Consider the following 27,852-nt stretch of genomic DNA (forward strand, 5'->3'; position numbering starts at 1 on the left):
TCAAAAGCAGCAGGTCCATTTCTAGCAAAGCCCAGCCTTACCCAGGGAAACTAGAGCTGAAATGAGGCACCCACCGTGAGAGGCATGCAGAGCTCATTCTGAGACAGTCTTTTAGGGGAGGATGCCATCGCCTTGTCTTCCACTGTCTTAGACTCCCTTGGAAATAGCTGTATAATGATCATCTTAGGTCTCCTTTGTTCTGCTCAATAGATGAGAACCAGGGCATTTATAAGCACAAATGTCTGTTTTATTCAGGTCTAAAGTCTGGAAAGCCCAGAGTCAAAGGAGCTGCATTTGGCAAAGGCTTCTTCAGGCATCATCCCTGAAGCGGGATGAATGGGGAGAATGGGGTGGGATGGGTGTGGGAAACAAACTCGTGGAAAGGAACTCCATGAATCTTTTTATTATGAACTCACTCCCACAATAATAGGATGAATTCATTCACAAACACAGAATCTTCACCCTCTAACCACTTCTTAAATACCCCACCTCTCTTTTCCTTCATGTAGGCAATTAAGTTTCAGATGTGTGGACTTTGGATGGGAGGGATCCTCAAATCACAGAAGTCTATAAAATCATGCAGTGAAATAGGCTCTGACAGGTCCTTCTCCTGGCACAAACCTTTTGCCACATGAAAGAGACTTAGTATTTTCAATGAAATACTTATTAAATGAATGAACAAAAGGGGAAAGGCTATAGATGTGCTAAATACTGTTCACCTATGAGGACACAAGGACCCTCTGTAGACGTCACTAGATGTTTTCCTGACTCCTCTGTGTGTGAGGGGCCATGATGGGAGCTACAAATACGCTTTTCAAAGGTTTCCATGTTAGAACACATTAATATGGTCATCACCCTCACCATGGCCTAGCAGAGAATGGAATATAAAATAACTTTTACTATAACTTATACATGGCTATATAAAGCCAGGAATGTAGTGCAGTGGTCATGTCATTTTCTAGCATCCTGGCTTCCGTCCCCAGCGCTGAAACAGTTCAATAAACAAAAGCTTACTCTTCTTCCTGTCTGCAGTTCCAACTAAAATAGCAAGAGAATATCTCTGAGTTCTTCGGTGCCAACATAGGTTCCTCATCCTCTCTTGCCTGCTTCCTTAGTTTCCAACTGGAAAAAATAAAAGGTCCTATAATAAAAACTTAAATTAGGGGCTAAGAGGCAGCTCACCATTTAAAAGTACTCACTGCTCTTGTAGAGGACCTGAATTTGATTTCCAGCATCCATATGGTGCCTCACAGCCATCTGTAACTCCAGTTCCAGGGGAGTCTATGTCCTTTTCCAGCCTACACAGGACCAGACACACATGTGGTACACACACAAACACATAGACAAAAAATTCCAAGCACAAAAAGTAAAAATTAATAAGTCTTTAAAATTTTTAAATTATGCTTTAAAACTACATAAATGTTAACTTCAAATGTGGTGGACAGAAATTTTATATATTTAACAAATACTCATTATGAAATCTGCTTTTATCATAAAGCCAGTTTTTTCCACGTCTCTTTGTAGGCCTCCCACGTTCAGCACTCCCTAAGCTCATAGTCACGTGTGCAACCTGAGTCTTTCCCGCTGCCATTAGTGTCTTACTTCCCAGTGAAAACGCTGCAGCTCTGTCTGTCTTTCTGGTAATTCTTGGTATGTGAGTTGCTTATCAAATAGGTTATACAGACATCAACGGAAGATGAGGCTCCTGAGCTCTTGAGAGAATGTGCAAGTCATCCTGGAAGGTGTAATCAAAGAGACTCCAGGAGATGCAGAGGGAGAAATCACTACCGATGTTCATGCAGTGCCTTTTATCTCCCTCTCCTCTGCCCCCAGCTTTCTCTTGCTTAATTTGATTTCATTAGACACAACCATGATACATACAACTCTTCAAACAGCCTTGGTGCCGGGCAGTATCCACCACCCAGAAAAATACCTATGTCCCCGTGACTTGCCCACAGAGCAGCCTTGCAATGAAGTGAAACTCGTAAGGGTCAATTGCAGACAGAAGCGAAGCAGGGCTTTCCTTACAGGCCGCTGTGCAGCCATCACTGAGCCCCAGTTAGAAAGAGAACGGTGGTCTCCAGATGGAGCTCACTTTATCAGGAAGGGGCTCGGAGACCAGCAGTACAGGGGGCAAGCTGAGGAATGATTATTTATGGACTGAGAAGTCTGAACTCTTGGTTGCCCTGGATACCGGATTCTCATCACTGTCCTGTTCTGGCAAGAACTGAAGTCTCCTGCATGACAAGTACGGCTGTAAAAGCACACGACCAAAAATAACTCCGTTAGTAATGAACCTAATACCCCTCTGTTCCACCAAATGAGAAACTGAAAAGTCTGTTTTTTTAGACAGAAAAATTTGAAAATCCTACCTTTAGTATTCATAGGATATGTTTATTATTTCATCAAATTCAGTTTGCTCCAATATTGGAACTATCAACAAATGGAAAATTGTATTCCGTAATGAAATCTGCACCCTACTGCTCATGTGGAGTTTAAATAGAGCAATTTACAAGTATTGTTTCAGCCTCTCCGAGAGCTCGTGCTTTTCTCCTCAGAAAAGGTGTGGAGATGGTGAGAAGCAAAATGAAAGGGCTCCTGGTATCACCCCTAGGATGTCCTGCCCTGCTTTTGTCTCAGTGAATGGCGCTACCCTCCAGGGTCCCTCGAGCCAGAAGACTGGAAGTTATCACCTCTCTCCCACATTTTCATTCCCCCATGTCCATATTGGTCTGCAGATCCTAAGGCTCTTCCATTTGTTTCCTTTTTAATTAATTTTTTTTTTTAGATTTCTCTATTCTGTTTTATGCGTATTAAGTGTTTGGCCTGCATATGGCTGCTCACCATGTGCATTCCTGGTACCCTCAAAGGTCAAAAGAGGATGTCCAATCCAGTGGAACTGGAGTTATGGATGGTATGAACCACCATGTGAGGGCTGAGAACTAACCCAACCCAGGTCCTCTGCAAGAGTACCCCGTGTTCTTAACTGATGGGCCCTTGCTCCGCCTCCTTGCTTCTTAACCCCCCCACCCGCCCCCGCCGCCTGACACACAGACGTGGCATGGTGTTTCCATCTGAATTTCTTCAGCAGTACGTCCTCATCCCGTTGCCTCTGGTCTAAGTACTACAGGCTGTGGGTTAGGATTCCTGGTTCTGAAGTCATAGTGTCCTGAATCAAAGCCAGCTGGTGGTGAACTTGAAACATGATAAGCACTTAGTAAAAACCTTGGTTTTCAGAGATGATTTAGGTGTTAAGAACACTTGCTGCTCTTGCAGAGGGCCAGGATTCTGTTCCCTACACCCATGTCAGGCAGCTCACAGCATCCATAACCCCAGCTCTAGAGTATCCATTGCCCTTTTCTGATCTCCATAGATACCCACACATATGGCACATACTCACACAGACGTACACACATAAATGAAGTACATCTTTTTTTTTTTAATTTAGTTCTCATTTTTAACACTAGACCTTGGTAAAGCCCAGGTCTGCTCTGCTCTCTTCCCTATGTAAAGCCCTTCAGTGGTTCCCATGGCCTCTTGAGTGTAACATCTCAGTCTGACTCAGAGGGTCGCTGCGCTCTGAGAAGGGCCCCCATCTCAGTCTGACTCAGAAGGCCGCTGCACTCTGAGAAAGGCCCACATCTCAGACTGACCCAGAGAAACACGGGGCTCTGAGAAGGAACCCCATCTCAGCCTGACCCAGAGGGCCGCTATGCTCTGAGAAGCCCCCCCCACCCCCCGTCGCAGCCTCACCTTGCACTCCTCCCCACCCTTCACTCCATGCTCTAGAGCTAGCTGTAGTTCCCTAGCTGCACCGTGTGAATATTTGTGCGCCTTGCACCAGGTTATCCCTCAGCTCCAGAATATCTGAGGCTCTGCTCTAGGCCTCATGAGGAGGCTTACTCTATGCCCTAGAACCAGGAATACCTAACTCCCAGCCCGAATTTGCTGGAGGGTGGAGGACAGCTTGCTAGGGTTAGTTTTTTTCCACCATGGCAGTCCCAGAGATTCAACCCAAGTTCTCAGGCTTATGGCAAGCACCTTTACCTGCTGAGCCGGCCCCTAAAGAATTTATTTTTAAAGTGTTTTACAATTCACCGCAAAACTAGAAGTTATAGAAATATCAGGAAAATGTCCCTACCCTCACATACATTCAGCGTCCTGCATTCTCAATAGGTTCAACTATTGCATTTAGAAACATTAAATAACCATTGTTACCAGTGTCCTCAGTCCTGGATAGAAGACCCATAAAGAGAACCCGAAATGAGGCAGCACAGCTGGTTGTCATTCATTGATTAAATGAAGCAATCAGTAACATGCATACTAAATAATTCCTTTTTATTCTAAAGTAAACTGGTTTTCATCAGCTCCAAAATAAACATCAGCTTTGTTTTGCTTAAGTAAGTCTTGAGTGGCACATGCAACATTTTATGTTAAATATTGATACTAAACATTCAGTATACACCCTGAGAAGCTCTCCCTCTGAGCCAGGCTTCATGAGCAATTGTGGGCCCAGGAGATTTAGTGAGGCCACATCCAGTGTCTGTCCTTACAGGAGGATCTCAGAGATACTGCAGTGTGGCTGCACGGAGGCAGGGAAGTCTTTAGCAACAGCGACTGTGTTTGCCACAAGCTCTGATTCCCCAGCATCAGTACAGTTCCAAGTAGTGTGTACCATTTAAAAGGTGTTTAGATGTAATAAATAAGCCATTTAAAAGTGTAATTAAATGTAACCATATTTCTCTTCGCAAATTGGCTTTTGTAGGCTTCTTAAGCTAAGTAAATCAAGCCTACTGAGAAATCCATTGGCCTTTGACAGCCAAATTTTTCAAAGTTTCTAACTTAAACCCAAATTCAATTAAAACAATACTTTACAACTTCTGTGGAAACCTGGTTATAAGTAATGTTTTTGGAGGCATTCTGAAAGGAGTAGCCCTCCTGAGATTTGTTCAAAAACTGGGTTCTGTGCAGCCTTGGGAAAGGAACTAAGACTTAATTACAATGAATTTTGAATGAATGTGTTTCTGATTTTGATTGGCATTAGCATGAAAACATTCTATTCACGGTGTGTGAGTGTGTGTGTGTGCGTGTGCTCATGTTCATGTGTACGCACACATGAATATAGTTTCATGTGATAGTCAAAAGAATTTGAAGCATCCTGGTCCCAAACCCCATGTTTGTCATTTACTAGCATTGTAAAATGGATTCACGAAAGAGCTTTTCCCATGTTGCCTTCTGCCAGCAAATGAGTCAAGTTCCAACTGGAACCTGCTGCTCCCTGCAGCTATTTCTTCAAGTTTTCTAGAGCACTTCCCCCTTTTCATGGCTACTAGAACTATATAGACAGACCGGGGCTGGCAGGTGGACCAGAGCCTGGCAGGTGGACGGGGCCGTGCAGGTGGACCAGGGGCAGGTGAACTGGGGCTGGCAGGGGGACCAGGGCTGGCAGGTGGACCGGGGCTGTGCAAGTAGACTGGGGCCGACAGGTAGACTGGGGCCGTGCAGGTGGACGGGGGCCATACAGATGGACCGGGCCATGCTGGTGGACCAGGGGCAGGTGAACCGGGGCTGGCAGGTGGACTGAATCTATATAAGCAAAGATGCTCTATGCTTGTTTAGTAGCACTTCCATACTGACGTCCACATTGCCCCCTCACAGAGCGTTGCTGACAATCTTTGGTGGTTTCCTTTTTGAGTACTTCATCATTTCTGTCCCTGCATGAATCTAGAATCAAGAAAAGCACACCTAATGTGAATGCTGTTCTCTGAATAGATGCCTCAAGGCTATTATTCCTTCAAATTAAAAATCCTCATACCATAACCTAATATAATATAATATAATATAATATATAATATAAGCCTTCCCAGCTTGGAAAAAGGGGGTGAGGGGGATTTAAACGCTCATCTTATGCATCCATCAATGTGGCATATTGCAGCACATAATATTTGGAGAAAAAATGAGGCAAAATTCACTTAATAAAGTCCCGAGCATATGGTGAGATTCTCAGACAAGTTATTTATGGCCTTGATTAACCTTGCAATATTATTGCCATTTTGAATAGATTTTACATAACAACATAAAGATATTGTCTGTACCTCTCAACATAGCAGGATTATCTTATCTCTTGTTCTTTTATTTAGCTTTCCCTGCTCTCCCTTACTTCAACATTTCCAGCAAATTGATCCTAGGAAGTCAAAGCCTCTGGGTGGTGGTGATTTCATGAGTGCCTCTTTCCTGGCACTAGGGCATAGCAACAGCACCACCAAAAGGACAAAGTCTGCCATCGCCAGACTCTGTTCCATGTATCTCTGTTTTCACATGAGCCCAGGCTGCTGTGCATACAAAACAGGCATTGTAGGTGTTTCATACATGGTAGGTCTTAATTTCTTCTAACCTACAGAACCATTATTTCCTCAGCTCTTTGGGAATATGTAGGATTTGTTATCTGGGAAAACTAGGAAGGTAGGAATGGGCTGTGCTGAGCTGTAGATAAAATCAGATGAAGCTATAGAAATGATACACAAAAACCGATATTAGAATCACAGTAATTGCTGTGCTGTCAGAAGAAAATATGGGAAGGTGTGAGTTGTTCTGTGGACAGTGACTGTGAAAGTCACCTCACAATATAAATATTATTTTCAGAGTGCTTGCTCTCTGTTATAGCTTACAACAGTTCCAAGTTTAGCAGTGTGGTAAAAACTTACTGTCTTTAATTTTAAATATATAGTGACATGACATGAGAGTCAAATCAAGTGAATTTAATTTATAATAATTGGACAGTCTCATATACGCCATAAAAATGTATCTTGGGGTGCCTTTTTTCCCTTTCATATACTGAATGGATCCTGTCGTATTTTATTCAGAACATTGTATTTCACATTCTGCATGAATTCTCTAGCTGCATTAAATAATACAAGCAAACTAGCATTGAAATAAAATGCTATGGAATCTCACTGAATGGGTGTAGCTTCTGGCTCCACTGTTTCCTGGCAGGCATGATTCTGGATTAATACTAGTATCTGAATGTCCTCTTCTAACAAATGGAGTTAATTATATATAGTTCACAGGCTCCTGTGGGACCCGAATGAGATACTCTCTCTCCAGAATTCGCATGGGGGTAAACGCACAGTAAACATAAGTCACTGCTGCTGCTGTTGTAGCTATAGCTATTTGTAGACATTGGTAAGTTGCTACCATTATTGGTATTGTTGTAGTTACTTGTAGGCATCAGTAAAGGTCTTTTGCATCTACTTACGGTGTTGTATAGATAAGGCTGAATTTCAAAATTTACTTTCTATCACAGGTACGGTCATAGGATGTTACCTCCCTAAAAATAAATTCCTTGATGCATATGTAGAGAAACACAGTCACTACCCTCCTAGATCCATAGCTGAGGATCCATAACAGAAGACAGATTGGTTAAAGAAAAGCATGCAAATTAATTCCATATACGTTTTTCATAACACAAAAACCCTCAAAAATAAATGAAGACCCAAAGAAACAGTTAAACATGTACTTTCCAAGAGAAATGACTAAATGCATTTTGTCATGCTAGTTTTGACAGAGTGGAAGCTCATGGAGAAATATGATTTAATAAAGGTGATCGAATCTATTAGTAATATACTGGGAGAATTTAGCAAGGCCTTTGGATGAGTCTCTTCTCTGTGTTCCTGCATCTTTAAAAATGAGGCTTCTCCAATCACATAGTCCAGTCACATAGGCTGTTATAACTTGGTTCAGGGGCGGATACAAAGTCCTGCCTACATTTTATTAGCTGCATGAGATGTTGCTTCTTCTGTTTCTCAAATGCAAGATAGCACATGTGGGGTGTGAGACTTAAACCCCATAATACCCTCTGGTGACAATTGCCTTGAGACAGACAGCTACTGACCCTCCCACGTCTTCACGTCACCAGTTTTCACTCCTCCGAAAAGCTTCTGCTGTGCACTGCTACTGGCTGTGCCCTTGTATCACTGAATCTATTTTACATTATCTAAACATGAGCAAAGATGGGAAGGAGCCAGTCCACCTGGTTCACAGAGATACGTCACAAACCCAGTAGGCACTTGCCGAGGGAGAAAAGGCAGCATCTGGAGGAAGGGTGTGGCATGAGTGTATGTGGAATTGATGGTTATAGAATTGAGGAGTGGACATTTGCCTCAATACCAGAGCTGTGATGCTCAGAAAGTTTTGGAAATGCCTATGAAAATAAATAAGTTGAAGTCTATTTGCTGGAGGCCTCAGTGCTGCTGAACTACTGAGTGAATACCAATGAACTTATTATTGGGAATAATTTTCTATACCAGTGTGGATTGATCCAGAGAAGCAATCCGTTAGGACTTTCGCTTGCTAATTTCTCTTGCTATGAAGTAATAAAGCCTACATCGTCAACTAAATTTCCCCTCCAAATTGCTGGACATTTGATTTCTCTGGTAAGATCAGGTATGCCTTGTGCCATGCTTTTTTTCTCCCGTTCTCCTAGCTGCTGTTTCTATTACTGAAATGGTGATACATGATGTCATTCTTTTACCAAAGTATCTGGGTGCACGGAAATTCACAACGCATCACAGGTGGCAGGGGCAAGTGATGGGATTATCACACAGGGTGTTTGACACCAATTAACAGAATACTTGCAAGAACGTGTTTATAGACAAAGGGAATTTATGCTTATGAATTCTCATCACCTGAGTGATTAATAATTTAGGACCCCTTAAAATAAGAACTATGTGGAGAGTAAGGAAGGTAGTCTCTTTATGTGCAGCCACATTGCTAACCTCGGCTGTGGGTCAGCACTCAGTGTGGGCAAGAAAGCCTTAACACCATCCTCTCTGGGAACAGAAGTAACATTTTTAATGCAATTTAAAAATGTATACCAAATTCAAACTTGTAATAAAATAAGAATGCCAAAACAAATTAACCTTTGTCATTATTACCAACATACAGAAGGAGAATATTTAGAATTATGTACAAAATAGAGTTTGTATTAGCTGTAACCAACTCTCCCCCCTTTATAAACCAAAGAAGAAAGAGCCATATTTCTTCACTAGTTTGTTTTGTTTGAGTTGTTTTTCTTTTCTGCTTTGTGTTTGTTTGTTTGCTTTCAGTTGTGTTTCAAATAATAATGAAAGGGGTATTGTGGGGGGAAATTTGAGAGTTCACACTTTACTTTCTCAGCATATTTTGATCAGTGCTCTACAGTTGTGGGGAATGACCCCTAGGCTTAGGAATCACATGAGTGATTCCAGCTAATGGCATGGTGGTGCATAAATGTGTTTTCTTTGTCCTTAGTTAGTGCTTGTCCTTCCAGCAGAGCATTTGTTCCTCGGGAGATCTTATTTGCTTTTGCTGTCTCCGGAAACAGCACCAGAATAAAGACTCCACACGGAGAACTCCAATGTGTGGCCTTTATTTACATCATAGATGCCGTTGAACCTCATCACCAGCTATTAAAATAGCCCGCATTTTATCGTTTACTTCCCCCTATGGTATGCTGGGTCTCTTGCGGCCTCTGTCTATGCCATGAAGCAAAGCTCTTTCCTGTAAATGGAATACCAAAAAGTGAAATATCAAAACTGAGAATTGTTGATATGAAAATATCAAAATGAAAGCTGGTGTGCATGAAGATCATTGTGCTGACTGGGGCCCCCCTCATCAGTGTTTTGTCTCTTCCAGCCTGTCAACCAGGGTCGTCACTATCAGAAAGAAATGAATCAACCTTCTCCATCGAACCCTCGGTAAGAATCACCAATAACCTACATGGCTTTGATTTAAAACTTTTTACTTAGAAAACAATATGTTTTTCTTGGTTACATAAAATTTATTTGCCAAAATTTTGTTGGTAGTGATTGTTGTTGTGTTCTATTTATTTGGGGTTGCTTGGCTTGGTTCGTTTTTGAGATAAAGTCTCACATGAAGTAGCTGTCCTGAAACTTGCTGTGTAGATCAGTCAGGTCTTGAACCACCTGCTGCTGGTGCTTTTGAAATTTTGCTTTATCTGCTTTTCTTATTCAAACTATGTAGAGGTGGTAGCAATGTGTTCAAATACCCAGCTGCAGAGTTTTGAGCAAGTCACCTAACACAAGGCCATCTGGGCACAATAATTACTTCATGACATTCTGAGGAAGTTCAAAAAATAGATGAACGATTCTTAGCATACTTGTTAGCAAATGGCAAGGTCTCTATGAGCAGGAACTTACTCAAGATTTTCATAAATATGCCATTTTATAGGAATTGATGACCAGTGCACATGGAGTATGAGTATTTTATATGCCTTTAAATTTATCAAGATGCCTTATTCAAGTTCAAATGACAATTTACTTTTTTCATAAACTCATAATTTTGTAACATCAAAATATTTGATACTTCAAAATATTATTGTTATCTGAATCACTTGTCAACATAATTTTAGGCTAATTAGGAATAAACAAGTCTGAATTTGAGCTTTAAAAACACATATGATAGCCAGTCCTTGACAGACTAAGACAGGAGGATTGCTGCAAATCTGAGGGCAGTCTGGACTGCATGGTGAGTTCCAGACTAGCCTGGGCTACAGAATAAGATCATGCCTCAAAAAAATGCACATAGTATTTTAATACTACTTCTTTCTCATGCATATTTATAGAAGCTAGTTTATCCAGATAAATCATTACTTCATTACTGTTTGCTATGCACTAGGGGGTTGTTGGAAGTCAGTGAATCTTGACTTCCACTAACTGTCCTAGTCACAGGACTGCATCGCTAATCCATTTGTGAGTTGCCCTGTGGAGTAGGCTGACATCAAGGAGAACACAGCTCTGGCTTCACAGTGTGGTCTGTTACATGATGTTTGAGTTACAACTGCAGTAACTTGGAGCAAAGACAATTTTGCTAGTGTTGAGAGAGCTGGAAAGGGAGAGAGAGAAACAGGAGGGATTTGTTCAATTAGAACACCATGCTTGCATACTAGAAGAGAAAGACAGTCAGGGTCTCTTCTCCATCCCTGTTTGCAGCCTCCTTCCTGCTCTGTTCTCTCTAAACAGCTCTCTCTCCTTCTCATTCCAAATATGGCTGTTTTATAGCTCTTCACTTTATATATTACAGTTCAATCTACATATGGAGGCTAACAAGCTATGAATCTCAATTTCTAGTTTCTACTTTCAATGTGATTGGCTTAGAGTGAGTAGACCAAGTCTCTACTCCTGCTCCAATCCACAAGGAATAGTGAACTAAGTCGTGGAAGAGTACTAACAAGGCTCCTGGGAAACCATCTGCATGTCTTCAGGACTTTCATTAGAGCTGGGAGTATTTATGACAGAGCAGAAATTAGCTCTCATCCTTGTGTTCCTCGTCCATGCACCTGATGTGAACATTGAAGAATTGTCATTGTCACAAACAATGCGTTTAAAGATGAGATTAGAATTTCAGTGTTTACAAAAAGGCATTTTCATATTCATTCATAGATACACACATACATACATACATATATATATGTACACACACACACATATATATAAATTATATATATATATATATATATATATATATATATATATATATATATATATATCATGTCTCTTACAACCTTGCCTGGTAAGTGTCTTTTCTATATGAAAAAAAAAACCCAGGAAATCCAACTTTACTCCTAATTAAGAACTTGAGAATTTGTAAGTTATCCTAGAAAGCAGAGCATTGACTTCAAAGGAAGTCATCATTCGCCCACTAACCTGGCAAGTATCTCAGGCAAGTCTTTCACGCTTTTCAGACTTCCCGTCATAATACAAATCCCTCATATGTAAAAGAAAGAATCGGAGTTTCCTGTCATCAGAGGTTAGGTCTAGCCTTAGGAGTCTGTGACTTCCACAAGACTCATTTCCACTCTGAAGGGTCACATGCTTTGCTTTGATTTCACTAAGCTGAAGGACAAAGAGTCATAAACACTGGGTGAATGATTGACATGTTGATGGGGCACTATATGACTCTAACTATCCCTTTTCCAGGTTGATTTCAAAAGATAGAATTTTTAAAAATTTCACCAACAGAACAGACACTGTTTTTCTGAAACCAAGTGTTCATTCACTTAGGAAAAACTAGTTTACATTTCTTCGTAGTGAAACTTAAAGGAAAAAACTATAAAGACGAAAAGTTGTTTTCAACCCCATTTGCTATCAGATAATCCATAGTTTCCTAGACAATTATTATAAACTTTAAAAAACCTGCATCTTGTGTGGCCTGGCTCCTGACTCATAAATTCAGCAGCCAGGAGAGTTAACAGAAAGGCATTACTGAACCATAAACATAGAAGATGGTAAAATTCTGAGATCAGCATTATTGCCATTGAAAGTGAGATGAACTGATTCATGTGATACATGGGATATAATTTCAATTGAAAGCTAGACTTATGGTTCAGATTTTCATTTATTGTGTTTCTCATAAATAATACCCCATACTTTACATCTCAAAATATAGGACTTTAAAGTTAAGTTAGATAGACAGATAATTAATATGAAAGATGTGAAAAGCTATCTCTAATTTCACCCTCTTGGACAAGAGAACCTCAAGCCCAAGTCCTAGATGGGAGGTTCTGCCTATGGAGTCTGAGAAGTGGCTATAAAAGCAGGCACCGGTGTCATCACAATCACTGCAAGGGCGTCGTAGCAAAGACAGGAAATGTGTGCATGTTTGCCCACTTAGAGCACAGCAGGATGTGACCCCGTGACAGTGACCACATTAACTCCAGTGAAATGCCGCAACCACTTCAGGCTTCTATGAACCTAAGACTTTTGAATTGCATATGCTCATATGCACATATATATGGATTTAGAGGCAACTTTCAATTAGCCTCATTAATGTAACAGAAAAGTCAGCTCCTAGGGGTCTTCCATTTACATTTTGTTCTGCAAAGATTTTCATTTCGAAACATAATTACTCTCTTCATTTTGTGTGTGCAGGATTAATATTAGAGATAATATATATCCCACAAAGCAAGCAGATTCAGGTGATAGAAAGTTGGCTCCAGGTTGGAAATAGCTAAAACACTGAATATATTCATAGCTTGTTTTCTTCACAGTGAAATCATTCACTTACACTTGCGGGGCAGTGCTTGACATTGGATCGAGGTGGGATGCAATGGTAATCATTTTCCTGAGAAGATTACAGTTTAGGAAGTGAAATGTATATGGTTCACCTCATCACATACCCTGGCATGTCTCGATTTGCACACAGCCATTTTCCCATTCATCCTTAGGCAGGGGGTGGCATTTTCCATTATTTTTTCCTAATGCACCAACTAATGTTTAGGCAGCATCTCAGACGCTGGGGCCCTTTCCTTCCAGTCCACTGATGCTACTTCACGGGGCACTGACAGCTTTTACAAGGTGCAGAAATGGCTAACATTATCTAATACAATTTAGAGGAGTGTGGGGCGGGAGGAAACAATTTCACAGTTCATTCATGTTGAGAAATGTTTGCTAGCATGTAAACTTGCATGCTGCCAAACAGAGCAAAATGGATCCTGTTTGCAGCCTCAGGTCATTTATTAGAAAATGCCATCTATGGGTTTGTGGGTTGAGAGCTGTCCCTTAGGCACAGATATTTATATGTTTGTGCAGATTCTTCAGAATAGTAGATGGTATTTTTTTTCTCAAGAATGTATTTTATGAAATAAGCTGTGATTATGTTCTGGGTGTGTGTTCGTGCGGATAGAGTTGACTGTCGGTCTTTCCTGTTGAATAGGAATGCTGCTTGTTATTTTATGACCTAGTGGAAATTTAGGGAGAGGAAGGAATGGAGTCGAAGGCTTCATAAGGTTTTAAATGTTTATGGAAATAAACAATATCAAAAACAGTTCTAGAATCTCCAGATGGTACAGTTCTGTAGTACCACAGTTTGCTTTGTGGTTTGTCACTATCTGTAGATTGGTTGTTGTTTTGGGGGCAGGGATTGTTGTTTAATGTCATTGTGGATCATGTTAGGGTCTAATCCTTTACTGCTCTGCTACATTTTTTGTGTGATATAGACATACTTATAGCTGCAATTATCTGATAAATCCCTGAAGACTCTGACAAATGATTAATAACCAATGACCTCAGTTCCTGCTGGCTCAGCCTTCCCGGTGCAAGCCAAGTTAGCTATAGACACACATATGTTTTGAATAAAAGAGAAAGGGGCAAAACCCTGACCCTGTGGGATGGCACATTTAATTCAAGCATCTTCTTCCCCACTCTACCCTTCTCATGAAGAGATTCTTGAGACCACTACTCTGCTATGAAAACAGACTTTTAAGATATCTGTGCCCTTTTCCTCTTGGATCTCTGTCAGAGTACAGATCCCAGAAGGCCTCTGCACTGCCCCAGGGACAAGATTCCCAGAAACATCCTTGAGAACCACCCTGTTTTTCATATCTAGGCACCCTTTACCCTGGACAGTAAGCCACCCAACTCAGAACCACCTCTCCCCCAAGGTTGTAGGGGATTCAGCAGTTCGGCAGAACCGTGTGGATGAGCAGAGCGCCAGCCACTAGACCCCTGCCCCATCATGTCTTCGTCCACTGCCTTTAACTCTTGCTGAGCTGCCCCCCCACTCTCAGTCCTGCTTCCCAAGACTCTTCTCCCTCAGCAAGCTGTTCACATCTCCCAGTCTAACTAGCCAGCGCAGCCACCCACCTCTGCCCACCTCCCCAGGGTGGCTTTATCTTTGCTTACTTCTCTGTTCTTTCCCAGACCTGCCTCTCTGAGCCCCAGGTAAGCCCACTCTGCACTGCCTGTGGCTGTTACTCTCTTTCTTGAACTGCTGACACTCAGCACTCAGTCTAGGTCTTCTGGGGGTGTGTGGGTGTGTGGGGGGGTGAAGACTGGGAAATATTAGCTGATATTTTACTTATTGTCATTTTCAAAACTTGTGAATTTATATTTATGAAACCTTGGTTCCTGGGGGCTTCAGAACAATAGAGTGCATCTTCCCCCCACCCCCGCACCTTCCCAAACTTCTGTGTCTGAAATGGCACATCCCCAAAGAATCTTGGCTTCTTCAACTGGAAGAGTGCAGTGCTCCTAGATTACTCAGGCCTCCCTAATCACTGCTTTGTGTCCAGGTAGTGAACTCACACCCCTTGTGGCCCACAGTCCAGTGGAAGATGGTAATTACCAAAGCATCTGTTTACAGTTCTAACAATTGAATACTTTCCATTTTTAACTAAAGATTTTGATTTTCAGAATAATAAAGCCCTTTAGCAATTGTAAGTGGTAATTCTAGTTTCCAACATCTCTGTTCTGCTAGAGGTGAAGGGGCAGGACAGGAGAGAACGCAGGCCAAGATCTCAGGGAATGACGTGTATCCTAAGAAATGGAAGACCATAATTACTGTCAAATGTCCATAGGCACTGCCCACTGCCTTGTCAACCATTTTGTAATCCAGTGCGGAAGAGCTGCCTTGTTGTTTAAATAAGCAACCCTAACAGCATTAAAAGTGTACTTTTAACCCTTAGCTTCAATGCTGCTTGATGATTCTGAAGCCCTTGCCCATGCCCTGAATGCGTCCTCCATGAGCCTGAGGATTTCCACTCCGCGTGTCATGCAGGCAGGCAGTGTGCAGATGAGGGCGGGACAGGACTGAGGGGAGAGGGACGTGTACCAAGCCTGGCACAGGCGGGAAAGGGCTGAGGGGAGAGGGACGTTTACCAAGCCTGGCATGGGGGGGACAAGGCTGAGGGGAGAGGGACGTGTACCAAGCCCGGCACAGGGAAGACCACAGGCTTACAAAACTGGAGTGCATGCGCAGACTCCACTTCTATAAGAAGTTGCCCGTTTCTTCCCTTTATTTCTTTTTGGTTTTCTTGTTAATGAAGAATGTTATGCTTTTAAATTGATTGAAGTTAAAATACATAATTTCTCATTTTATCAATATATTATGTTTACTGGCTTTTATAGTTTAATATTATGATGTTCATTACACATAAAAACCCACTCAGTATAATAAATACTGTGTGAGTCAAATGCTCGGCCTGTTTCAAATGACTCCAAGGTGAAAAGCAAACACCTCCTAGCTGATTTGATTGAGCTGATGCAAACATTATTGTTCTGTTGACTCTTTCATTTTTAAAAGGTTTTTTTGGTTTTTTCGAGACAGGGTTTCTCTGTGGTTTTGGAGCCTCTCCTGGAACTAGCTCTTGTAGACCAGGCTGGTCTCGAACTCACAGAGATCTGCCTGCCTCTGCCTCCCGAGTGCTGGGATTAAAGGCGTGCGCCACCACTGCCTGGCTTAAAAGGTTTTATATCCCTTGCCATCCATTAACGTGAATCAGATGCAATTTGGTGCTTGGGACAAGAAAATGCTGTTGGGTGTTGGGTGTGTATACTCATGGGAGAAGAATCATATATTCTCTTAAGCACACTTATTAGGAAGTATTTCCCATATTTTGCTATGAATGACTTCTTTGCTCTTGATTTTTGAGTTAACAATAGTGATTTGAATCATCACTTAGATACATAGCTCAGTGACGAGTGAAGGCAAATGGTGAACTGTTATTATCCCTTACTGAACATAATTAGAAGCTAGATCTTATATAGCCTAGTGAATTTTAGTTCATATGTGTGGCAGGTACACATTATGCTAATAATGCTTCCTGTTGTAGATGGTACTCAACCCTCAACTAAATGGTCCTTCTCCTAAGGAGGTTAGGAATCTACTCCTTGGCCACTAGAATTCAAAGAAACGTCTATCGTGGTCTGGTCAGTGTTTTGACTTGGTAAAGAGTACACTCTCTTTATCCTCCCCCCCCCCAATCTTTAACAGCACCCTTACTGAGAACACAAACTTCCTTTGTTCTGCAAATACTATTAGTCCATATTAGGAGTCCAGAAAAGGCTCTGATTTTTGCCTCCTGGACTCCTGGAAGAAGTGGAAAACAAAGGAGGACAACTGTCCATGTGACCGTCTCTACATCCATGTGACAGTCTCTATATCCATGTGACAGTCTCTACATCCATGTGACAGCATCTACATCCATGTGACAGCATCTACATCCATGTGACCGTCTCTACATCCATGTGACCGTCTCTACATCCATGTGACCGTCTCTACATCCATGTGACCGTCTCTGCATCCATGTGACAGTCTCTACATCCATGTGACAGTCCCTACGTCCATGTGACAGTCTCTATGTCCATGTGACAGTCTCTACATCCATGTGACAGTCTCTATATCCATGTGACAGTCCCTACGTCCATGTGACAGTCTCTATGTCCTTGTGACAGTCTCTACATCCATGTAACAGTCTCTGCATCCATGTGACAGTCTCTACATCCATGTGACAGTCTCTATGTCCTTGTGACAGTCTCTGCATCCATGTGACCGTCTCTACATCCATGTGACAGTCTCTATATCCATATGACTGTCTCTATATCCATGTGACAGTCCCTACGTCCATGTGACAGTCTCTACGTCCATGTGACAGCATCTACATCCATGTGACAGTCTCTACGTCCATGTGACAGTCTCTACATCCATGTGACAGTCTCTGCATCCATGTGACAGTCTCTACGTCCATGTGACAGTCTCTACATCCATGTGACAGTCTCTGCATCCATGTGACAGTCTCTATATCCATGTGACCATCTCTGCATCCATGTGACAGTCTCTACATCCATGTGACAGTCTCTATGTTCATGTGACAGTCTCTACATCCATGTGACCATCTCTGCATCCATGTGACAGTCTCTACGTCCATGTGACAGTCTCTACATCCATGTGAGTCTCTACGTCCATGTGACCGTCTCTACATCCATGTGACCATCTCTGCATCCATGTGACAGTCTCTACATCCATGTGACCATCTCTGCATCCATGTGACAGTCTCTACGTCCATGTGACAGTTTCTACATCCATGTGACAGTCTCTACGTCCATGCGACAGCATCTACGTCTGCTAGTGAATTTCCAGGTTCCAGCACTAGCCACAAAGCGGTGGCAAGGCATGGAGTAAATGAAGACCTAATGTATTAGGGGAGGAATGGACCTGTCACTTAGAGGGATTGTGAGGCAGAGAGCAGATTAGCTGATCACTCATAGTCAGAAGGCAGCTCGGTGAAAAATGTGCAGGAAGCGATAAGTGCAGGTTTGTGCTGATTTAATGATATTCTTAAACTACAATAGCATTCTGCTGGAGCAATATAATAAAGCACTTGCCTTGCATTTTAAAATCATCAACATGTGTCTAGTTTGACCTTAAAAAACACTCCAGGCTATTCTCTGGTAAGCATATAGCTTCTGAGAGAGGAAAAAGCACCGTCTAAGATGCCATGGTGGTGGCCTCCCAGCGAGCCGACCCGGCCTTTCCTAAGCTGGCGCTTGCATGGCTTCCCTCCAACATCTCTCTGTAGTGCCTACTTTTCCTTCCAACCCTAACTTTGTGTTTTAAGTTTACCAAAGCCCTGTGTGGGTCTTCAGGAGTCTCAGTCACAAAAGTCTGCCTCCTAACAGTTACGTGTGGTAACATGCTCATCTGTCCTCACCAGCTTTCATTGTCGTTTCTCAGCTTTATACTGAGGTTATGATTTTTGAATAAGCTTACTATTTTGCCATGGATGGTGGATGAAAGGGGGTTAGTTTGAGTTGCTCACTCAATCATAGCAAGGAAATGAATTACTTTTATTTTTTGTATCATTGCAGATATTCATCAGAAAAAAATTAACGAAACTCATATTTTGTACAAATACACATGAGATATAAATAGCACACACGTAACTAGCTTGACAAGGGTGGACTTGCATTGCCAAGAACTGTCGTAATGAAATCTCACTGGTGCCTTTAAACAGTGTATGCTCTCATATCTTAGCATTCATGCCTAACAGGAGGGAGGCGTGGCTTGTCTTATATTATCTCCTCTTGGCTTGCCAGTGCGGCTTTATGTGATTGCATGTAATGAAACTTGATAGGACCTAATACTTGCTGTCTAAGCACTTGTGCCTAAGCCCAGCGCAAATACTCAGTAGCCAGGGCCTGACTCCTAGATAATGACAGTTCAAATTTGGTGTGTGCGTGTGTGCATATACACACTTACCAGGATTCAGCATGGATGTAGACTTTACCTATGCTGAAATTAACACTCCCAAGTTAGGGTAAATAAAGGAGCCACTAGAAGAAACAAACCAAGGAAGAAAGTCTGAGCTGTGCCTGGCGAAGGTAGTTTGTGTGGTTCTAGCATCCTTGCATGGTCTTTGTCTGCAGTAGTCCCTGGTGCTCTTTGTCAAGTGTTTCCAGCCCTTCAGTCTTCTAGGCACATATTTGGTTGGCACTCACACTCCCTCTTCCTTTGGCCTACAGCCAACCACCCCACTCATTATAGCCAATAAATTAGTAACAAAATTGCCTCAGCTATGTTTGGCATTGGCACATAGAACAAGTGGTTTTCGGAGGGAGCCTAATGCTCTGGTTAAAGCCCAATCTGGCAGGAAGTGAGGGTTTGTCCTTGAGAAATTATTTAACCTCTCCAGGCCTCACCGGTTGCCCAAAAGCTGGCACTTGATTCCTACTTCCAGGTTTGCTGTGAAAGTTTAGTGAGATAATTCACAGGCCTCTTATGAATATTTTCATAAGAAACGGTGATAGCAGGGTTTTGCTAGCGGGGAATAGAAAGCAAAATCAGAGCACGAGGGAACCCAAACATCACAGGGAGGTTAAAGAGGTTATCGAGGTGACTTAACCCAGGCAAGCAGGCTCGGCACACCACAGGGCATTCCCTTACGTCATCACCCAAGTCCAGCCCTAGAAGGCTTGATGTCGAGCTGGCATGAGCTTCCGTTATACTTCTCTCCCAGAGCATTACACTGAACCCCTGCCCTTCCACACAGCCATTCCTTAGTAGCACATCTAAGTTGTTCTGCTCACACCTCCAGTCGCTATGTGTTCTAGTCCTTCATTCCCAGAGCTGGCACAGTCCTACACCTTCCTTGGCATCCTGTCGGGCTCACCCTGGCTATCCTCACAGCTGAACAAGGTAATTTGGATGTAATCCAAACCATGTGGATGCAGCTACCTTTTGCCAGGACACAAGGCCTCATGGTGCATGGTAACCATTTTCACATTTTCAGTTCCCCTGTCTCACTAACGTTCAGTGTTGAGTCCCCTAAGCCTCTCACCATCGTTCCCTCGGACTGTTGCTGCAGACTAGCAGGGAGTCGCTATGCAACACTGTGGTTTGTTTCCCACAGCCCTTCCCGGTGGATGAGAGTGACCTTTGTAAACACAGATCTGAGTCCACACCCCCGATTACAGCCTTTCACTCACAGGATATGGACTGCAAGATTGAGTGGCCTGGCCCCCGCCGCTGGTGCGACCTTAGTTGATATTGTTTTCTTACAGGGGTTTGCACACAAGCCACGCTGGCCTCCTCCTCGCTGCTCAGACGGGCTGTGTTGTGCCCTTCCCTGCCCTGCCTTCCCTCTTCACTGTATTCAGCTCACTTAGTTCATAGCCTTCCGCCCACCGTGCTGCCCCTCAGCATGTGCAGCCTGAACTCCATAGCAGCTCTGCGTTCTTTGTGGTTCCCTGGTTGCTGCTTGTCCCACCATCCGTATTGTACGCTTCAGAAGGACAGCACTGAAGAGCAGATTCGTAACCTCAGGGTGGAAAGAGAATTCCTAAACAGATCTCCAGTTCCACAAGCTATAAAGGAAAACATTAATAAATTCTATTATGTTAAAATTGGGAACTTATTAAAAGACACAACTTTGAGTAAAAGACACACCACAAAATAGGATATATTTGCCATACAAGGGCATGTGTCCACAGTATATGAACAAAACACAAATTAGTAGAGAAAGATAGAGACAGACCAAAAGAAAGGTAACGTGTCCAAGACTGATGAGGGGAATGTGAGTACCCTGCTTGGGATGCCACGGGGTGCAGATACACGGATGGGTAGATGGGAATGTGCCATGTAAAGACCACAGTGGGTACACAGAGCTATGAATACCGGCAGGAGGGGAATGAATACCCTGCCGAAGGGACATGAATATGCTGCTGATGAACGCATGGATGCACTGTCTGGGTGTAAACTGCTGGGTGACTGCACTGTCTGGGGTGCACAGATGCACTCTATAGGGGTGTGAACTGCCAGGTGACGGCGCTGTCTGGGGTGCACAGATATACTACCATGGGGGGGGGGTGGTGTAAGTTGATATAACGGCTTTGGAAAACTGTTCCTTACGAGCTAAACATATCATGGCCTTTTCTCTAGCAATAACACTCTTTCATACATGGCCAGTACAAAGCATGCAGGTATGCATTAACAGTCACATGTAAATGCTTGAGGGTCCCTCCACCCCCCCCCAAGCTATTAAGGCTATTTTTTTTAAGTTGAGTTATGGAATCAAATCTTAATTTTTCTTTTCAGAAGCAGAGCCTCCTCAAACCCAGCTGCCATTCTCCCCAGCCCCTTGGGGGAATTCCTTGCTAACTTAACTTGGTAGACACAGTCGTCCCCAGTAACAGCAAAAGTCTAACAGGCCTTCCAAACTTGCCCATGGAACCCCTGGGTCTCCTCCTTCTCGTTAGGTTTCTCGTCAAGCCTTTGTCTCAGGTTATTCAGTGTGCCACTCATTACTGAGCAATCCCATGTGCACTGTCAGTAAACTCTGCCAGGTCCCCATTGTCTTCTGTCAGCTGATCTGCAAAGCCCAGCGACAGAGCTCACATAACACACCCATAAGAGACAGGCTGGAAAGAAGTGGTTTTGTATGCTGGAAGAAATAAATAAATCGTGCTGTATTCACGAGACAAAATACTAACTACTCTCAAAAAGCATGGGTGAATTTGGCAAATATAATATCTAGAAGACTCTTGACAACAGCAGAGTACATACCGGATGGTTCAAACTGGCATTTTGAGCTGTAGTATCGCCCTCTGGTGGCCTTTAAGGAAAAAAATCCATTGACTAGGAGAAGCAAGAGGAACTTCTCTTTCGGCCCCAAGAAGTGGCTAGAGCTCCCTTCAGGACGGTTCCTGAATTGTACGTTTATTACTTGTACACTTTTTTGTGCAAAGTTCACTATTAAGCGTGAATGCAATTCCGGGTCTGCTGCAGTCGCATGCTCTTCCTGATGCTGCAGCTTCTCTGACTCTGTTTCACAGCTTTCTGCAGAGTGACAACGGCATGAAGGCTGGATAGCTGCTGTGGTAACACTGAATAATTGCAGTGACTAAGCCAGCCTGGCCACTGGAAAGAGTTTTTACCCTCCCTGGAAAGCCTAATTGACTCGCAGGAATGGCCCATGCCCATGCCTTAAGATTTTTCCTCCACAAATGTTTTTTGAAAATAGCATTTCACCATCATATCTGTTTAAAAGTCCATTTGTCACCCACGTTGGCATCCTGTCACAATATTTTTCATTAGCTGGAATGTTGCAATTAACACACTCTGCAACTGCTGGGGGGGAGGTTAATGTCGTCAGTGGAATATCCCATCAGCCTTCTCAGCTCTTTGTTTGTGTGCAGACAGTGGGGGGTGGGGGTGAAAGGAGACACAGGGGTGCAGATTGTCATTCCCCTCACAGAACCTTTCTTTTCAGCATACCTTTGTTTTATCTGTGTACTAAAAATAAAGGTATGACCAAAATTTCAAAAGAAAAATGGAAATCACTATGCAAATCTGGTTCCTGATAAGCCAGCACATTTAATGTTGAGAATGATGCCTGCGGTCATCGTTCACCAAAAGCCCAGAGGCTGAATTACAGCACTAAATTAACCCCACCCACTCTCTATGGTCTTTGAAATGTCACAGGAGGTTTTAAATGAATTTTTATTTTTGCATTCTAATCTTAGGGTAATTAATTCTCTAGTTCAGATTAGAAGAGCTGCAGTTTTCTGCTCTTACCAAAGGCTGAGTTGGGATGCACTGGCATGCCCTGCTTGGAAGACTCTGAGAGATGCCTCTCAGAGCCCCTCACTCTGAAGCTCCTTCTGGAATGTCAAGTAACAGCTACTCAGACTTCCTCAATGTGGTAGATTTTACTGTGTGACCGTGTGGCAGGAGTTGACTTTGTGAGTGTGTCTTCTCTGGTTTATTTGAGATGGGGTTCCTCTGTGTAGCCCTGGCTATAGGAAACACACTCTAGAAACCAGGCTGGTCTCCAATTGCCTCTGTCCTCTGATTTCTGGGATTAAAGGTATGTCACCACCGCCCAGCTCCTACCTCTTTTTTTAAAAATATGGAATAGCCAGGTTTGTCGTGCTCAGAGCATAAAACGGTATAAGAGAGGTTTCATTTTACCCTTACTTGACTTTGAATATTTAGGGAAAAGTCTCAGTTTGCAGATTTCGCTAATGGCACTACAATGTCAGTCTTCTCTGTTTAACATTCAGCTTTGTTAATCAAGAAAACCATAGATTGGCTCTTTGCATGCTGATTAAATTGATTACAGCTGTGGGCCTCGATAGCGCTTTTTTTTCCAAGTGTCTCTAATTAATCAGACAATGCTTGATTGGGCTTTTCTGTTTTGAGGAGATAAACTGGCTTCCTCAAGAATTTTCACCCTGAATCATTCTCCATTGCACAGTTAAAAAACAAAAAAGTGAGCCACCACCTGGGTGACTTTCTGGTTTCCTTTTTGCCTTCAGCAACTGGAAAAAAAAAAAAAAGAGGAGAATGAAGAAGAAAAAAAAGAGAGAGGAAAGGGAATTTGGGAAGAGGAAAAAAAGACAAATTAAAATCTAATATTAAACTAACATTCATTTGAACACAATTTTGGAAATAAAGAAAGTCTGTTTCCCCCTGGAAGCTATTGGGGTGGGCTGACCTCCACGGAATAAGGGCTCTGTCAACGTATGTACTTTGAACTGTCAGGTGTAACTCTGTGTGTCATATTCTCTGTCATCTGTGCCCTTTGAACCGGCAGGTGTAGCACTGTGTGCTGTTTTCTTTAGACTCCACTTTCATGAGTCCATTTCTATGTGACCACCCACTTTAAGTCGTATCTCTAGGTGAAACCCCTGTCATTCTGCAGATACAAATTTGACCGTTTCTGGAACATTGTCAACGCTGAAGAAGACCTGAGATGCTCTGCTTTCATCCTCAGAGTCCATCCACCAAGTGAGGAAGGCCACTAGGACCTTGGCTGAGATGGTGGGAGACAGTGAGCAACCTGTGTTCCTGTCCCTTCCCCATCGGTAGCGGAGTCTGTAAAGCCCTGTGGCCAATAAGCACTAGTCACCTTCAGAAGTCGTCTTGGTGATCTCATCATGTTGGAAGATCCTAAGAGAGAGAATCTAACTTTACCATAGCAAGTGCCTAGGGCTAAGGGTGGGACTGAATGGCAGAGTGTGTAGTCAGTTTTCTTTGGGCTGCCAGCTCCCGAATAACAGCATGGAGACTTTTTATTAATTGTGAAAGCTTGGCCTTAGCTTAGGCTTGTCTCCAACTAGCTCTTAAAACTTAAATTAACCCATGCATATTAATATACATTTTGTCATGTGGTTCATTACCTCTCCTCAGTACCGCATGACTGACTTCCTCTGCAACTGGCTGGCAAATCTCCCGCCTCTGATTCCTTCCTAGAGTTCTTATTTCTGCCCAGAAGTCCCACGTATCCTCCCTGCCTAGCTATTGGCCATTCAGCTCTCGGTTAAACCAATCCGAAGGTGCCTTAGGCAGGTGAGGAAGATCAGAGACACATCTTCACAGTGTACAAAAGTACTACCCCCAAAAGCAGAGTACATGCCTAGAGAGAGAAAAACCCTGGTTCTTTCCCCAGAACCAAAACAGCAACAACAACTACCTGAAGTGGAAAAACAAAATACAACTAAAGTAAAAAGGTAGAAAGTGAAAAACCTGTCTTAGACCTTCACCCCGACCCTTTATGTCTACTACCAGACGTAATGGTGAGTCACGCTTTCTTAGACTCCTAACATCTAGACACTTTCTGTGCATACATTAGAACGCAGTTTACATGTGGTTTTGTTTGTGGAAAGGGAGTAAGCCTAGCCTCTACTGCTTCCTTTGTAGGCTTTCAGCCAGTAGGTCCTGGGCATCTTTCTGAATTTGTACACACAGACTTAGTTTCCATGAGTCTCTGGAAATCCCTTCGTGGCTGAACTGTGTCTGGGCATCTAGGTGGTTTCCACGCAGTTGTTATCGCCAAGGGCGCCAGAGCCAACTTGTTCTTCTCTTTCTGAAGGCCACAGTGAATTTCTCGTAGGAGAATTACTCAGGCAAAAGGGAAATTAGATAAACATTGCCAAATTGCTTACCAGCTGACCAGTTTACTTCTGTCAGCAGTCGAAGGACTTTTCCATCTTGTTTGTTGTTTGTAACAGGGTTTCCTATAAAAAAAAAGGGGGGGGGCAGGCAATCTTTGAACTCATTACGTGGGTGAGGATTACCCTGAATTCCTTTCTCCTGCCTTTACCTCGCCAGTACTTGCATTATAGCACATGCCAACAAGCTCACTTTTAGTCTCAAAAGACATTAAAACTTTTGCCTTGCTGTTACTGGGATATCATTATTTTAATTTGCATTTCTCTGTGTATAATACCAAACATTTTCCCATGCATTGAAGAACATGGCATGTCTTTTTCTCTGACTGTCTATTCGTAAGTTTGTGGGATACCTTAATTTGCTCAGCATCCCTAAGTGTCCAACACAGTGTTGATCACATGAACACTCAATACTCTATTTACGTATAGCTTAACAAATAAAGCACACAAAAAATAATGCAAATGTGCAAGAGTATAAAATCCTAATCACCCTGGCCAGAAATGTTGAAGATCACTGAAGAACCATTTAAACATGATGTCTTCTAGTGAGATTTTTGTACAATGTTCAGGGCAGGAAAGATTCCACTACCCTCTGGTTCTCTGGTTAGGGCTTGTGAATCAAACTGACCAATGAGAGGTTAACATAAAGGCATGCACATTCCCTTTGATGTTACTATTTTAAGTTCTGTGTGTCCATGGAGGCTTTCATGGAGGGGAAATGGAGATCCAAGGGAGGCTTAGACCCTGAAGCTCTGTATTCCTTAAACAGGTGATGTATACAAACACAGTGTGAAAAGAAATGCAGAGAGGACTTGGGATGGAGGCAGTAAATGGTGGGAGATGATAAGGATGTGCATAAGAGAAACTACTGGAAGAAGCGAGTTCTTTTCATATGGCTTGTACAGAATGATCTTCCTGTCAGACTCCTATCTTCGATGATTAGTGTCCTATTCTCCCGACTACAACAAAAGCATCTTTAAAGAAGATATGTGTCCTTCTAGGAAGGCAGAGTCAGACGGCTTCACCTTAGAAGAGTTAGCACGGTAGAGCCATGCCTGTGCGCAGACGTATTCTGATTCCGTTGAACTGTGCCGTGATGCTTAATAATTGTCAGAGGAGAGTTCTGTGTTTCTCCTGTCTCTGTAACCCAATATTTGAATAACACCATTATTTATTTCCAAATGTACAACAACCAAGTCCTAGCTGATATTCACTGTCTTTCTCTTATCCCCTATCAATTCATTCTCTGCACATCTATGCTGCATTCTTGCTAAAATGCAAAGCCACACTTCCTCCAAACTGGCATCTTTTGCTTGACTCCCAAGGGCCTTCAAAAATTACTTTGCCACCATGAATTCTATGTTTCAGCAACTGAATGCAATACATACATACATGTATGAAACGTGTACACACACACCCAGGGTTCATCATTCCATGTGACCATAAATGTTCCAGTCTCCCTTGCATTTGCCATGACATTGCATGCTGTTTTTTCACCTGTTTTCTGCCTTGTTGCCTCATTCTTATCCTTAAGGAATAAATACCCGTCTCATAACTGTTGGTATAAAGCCTTCCAGAAACCCAGCTGTGAGGCTCGCTGGGTGAGTTCTCTCACTCTAACTACTCCCACGAGGGAATTCCTCAAGAGCAAGCACCATGCCTTATAGCTAGTATTCAGGAGCACAATAGACATCTTGTAAGTGTAAAATTAGAAAATGGCCATGCTTAAAAGAGTGGAGAGAGTAAAAGGAAGGGTCAGCCTTTTTCAGTGGTGTCTCAAGTCCATAGGACATTAATGTTCATGTGTCATGGTTATATTTGATGTCTCATGCCATGCTAAGTGATTCTAGACTTTAATTATCTGCCATGTTAAGTGAGACCATATATATTATTGTAGTAGGGAGCTGCGGACTGCGTTGCTGCCACCCCAGCTCCTGGTCGCCTGGCTAGCTTATGCCCCGAAATAACAACACACAAACTATATTCTTTTAAACACTGCTTGGCCCATTATATCTAGCCTCTTCTCGGCTAACTCTCGCACCTGGACTAGCCCATTTCTAATAATGTGTGTAGCACCCCAAGGTGCGCTTACCAGGAAGATTCTAGCCTACATCCATCCTGGGTCGGAGCTTCATCGCATCTGCTCCAGAGAGGAGAGCTATCGAGTCTGAGCTCACTTCCTCTTCCTCCCAGCATTCTGTTCTGTTTACTCCACCCACCTATGTTCTAACCTATGAGGGCCAAGCAGTTTCTTTATTTTTTAACCAATGACCTTCCTCCATCATTTCCCTTTTTTTGTTTAAACAAAAAAAAAGGAAGGCTTTAACTTTAACATAGCAAAATTACATATAACAAAACAGTTATCAAGTAAAAATTACAATATTTACATCTATTTTATCTTTATCATAACTAAGGAAAACTATAACTATAACTAACTCTTCTTCAACTCCATCAAAGACTCCAGAAATATACAATATTACCTAAGCAAACAAGAAATAAGCAACTTTCAAACTCTAGAAATGACAGAGACATCTCGCTGCCTTGACAGTCACCCAAAGTTTCTCTGTACCGTTGGGGCATCCATCTTCAGCCTACAGGCCCATAGTTTCCAGCAGACATTTCCATGAAG

The 27,852-nt window shown here is 42.7% G+C and overlaps 1 protein-coding gene across 3 annotated transcripts in view; it reads left to right on the plus strand.

Moving 5' to 3' along the window:
* Positions 1-27,852, plus strand: part of Cfap20dc (CFAP20 domain containing) — a 299,498-nt gene that overhangs the window by 154,069 nt on the left and 117,577 nt on the right. For all 3 annotated transcript variants that reach the window (XM_057769705.1, XM_057769704.1, XM_057769706.1), the window contains one exon: positions 9,673-9,734. In XM_057769705.1, the coding sequence (XP_057625688.1) occupies positions 9,673-9,734 (62 nt within the window). The remainder of the gene's footprint in view (positions 1-9,672; positions 9,735-27,852) is intronic.

Source organism: Chionomys nivalis, chromosome 5 (assembly GCF_950005125.1).
Source record: "Chionomys nivalis chromosome 5, mChiNiv1.1, whole genome shotgun sequence".
Classification (NCBI taxonomy): domain Eukaryota; kingdom Metazoa; phylum Chordata; class Mammalia; order Rodentia; family Cricetidae; genus Chionomys; species Chionomys nivalis.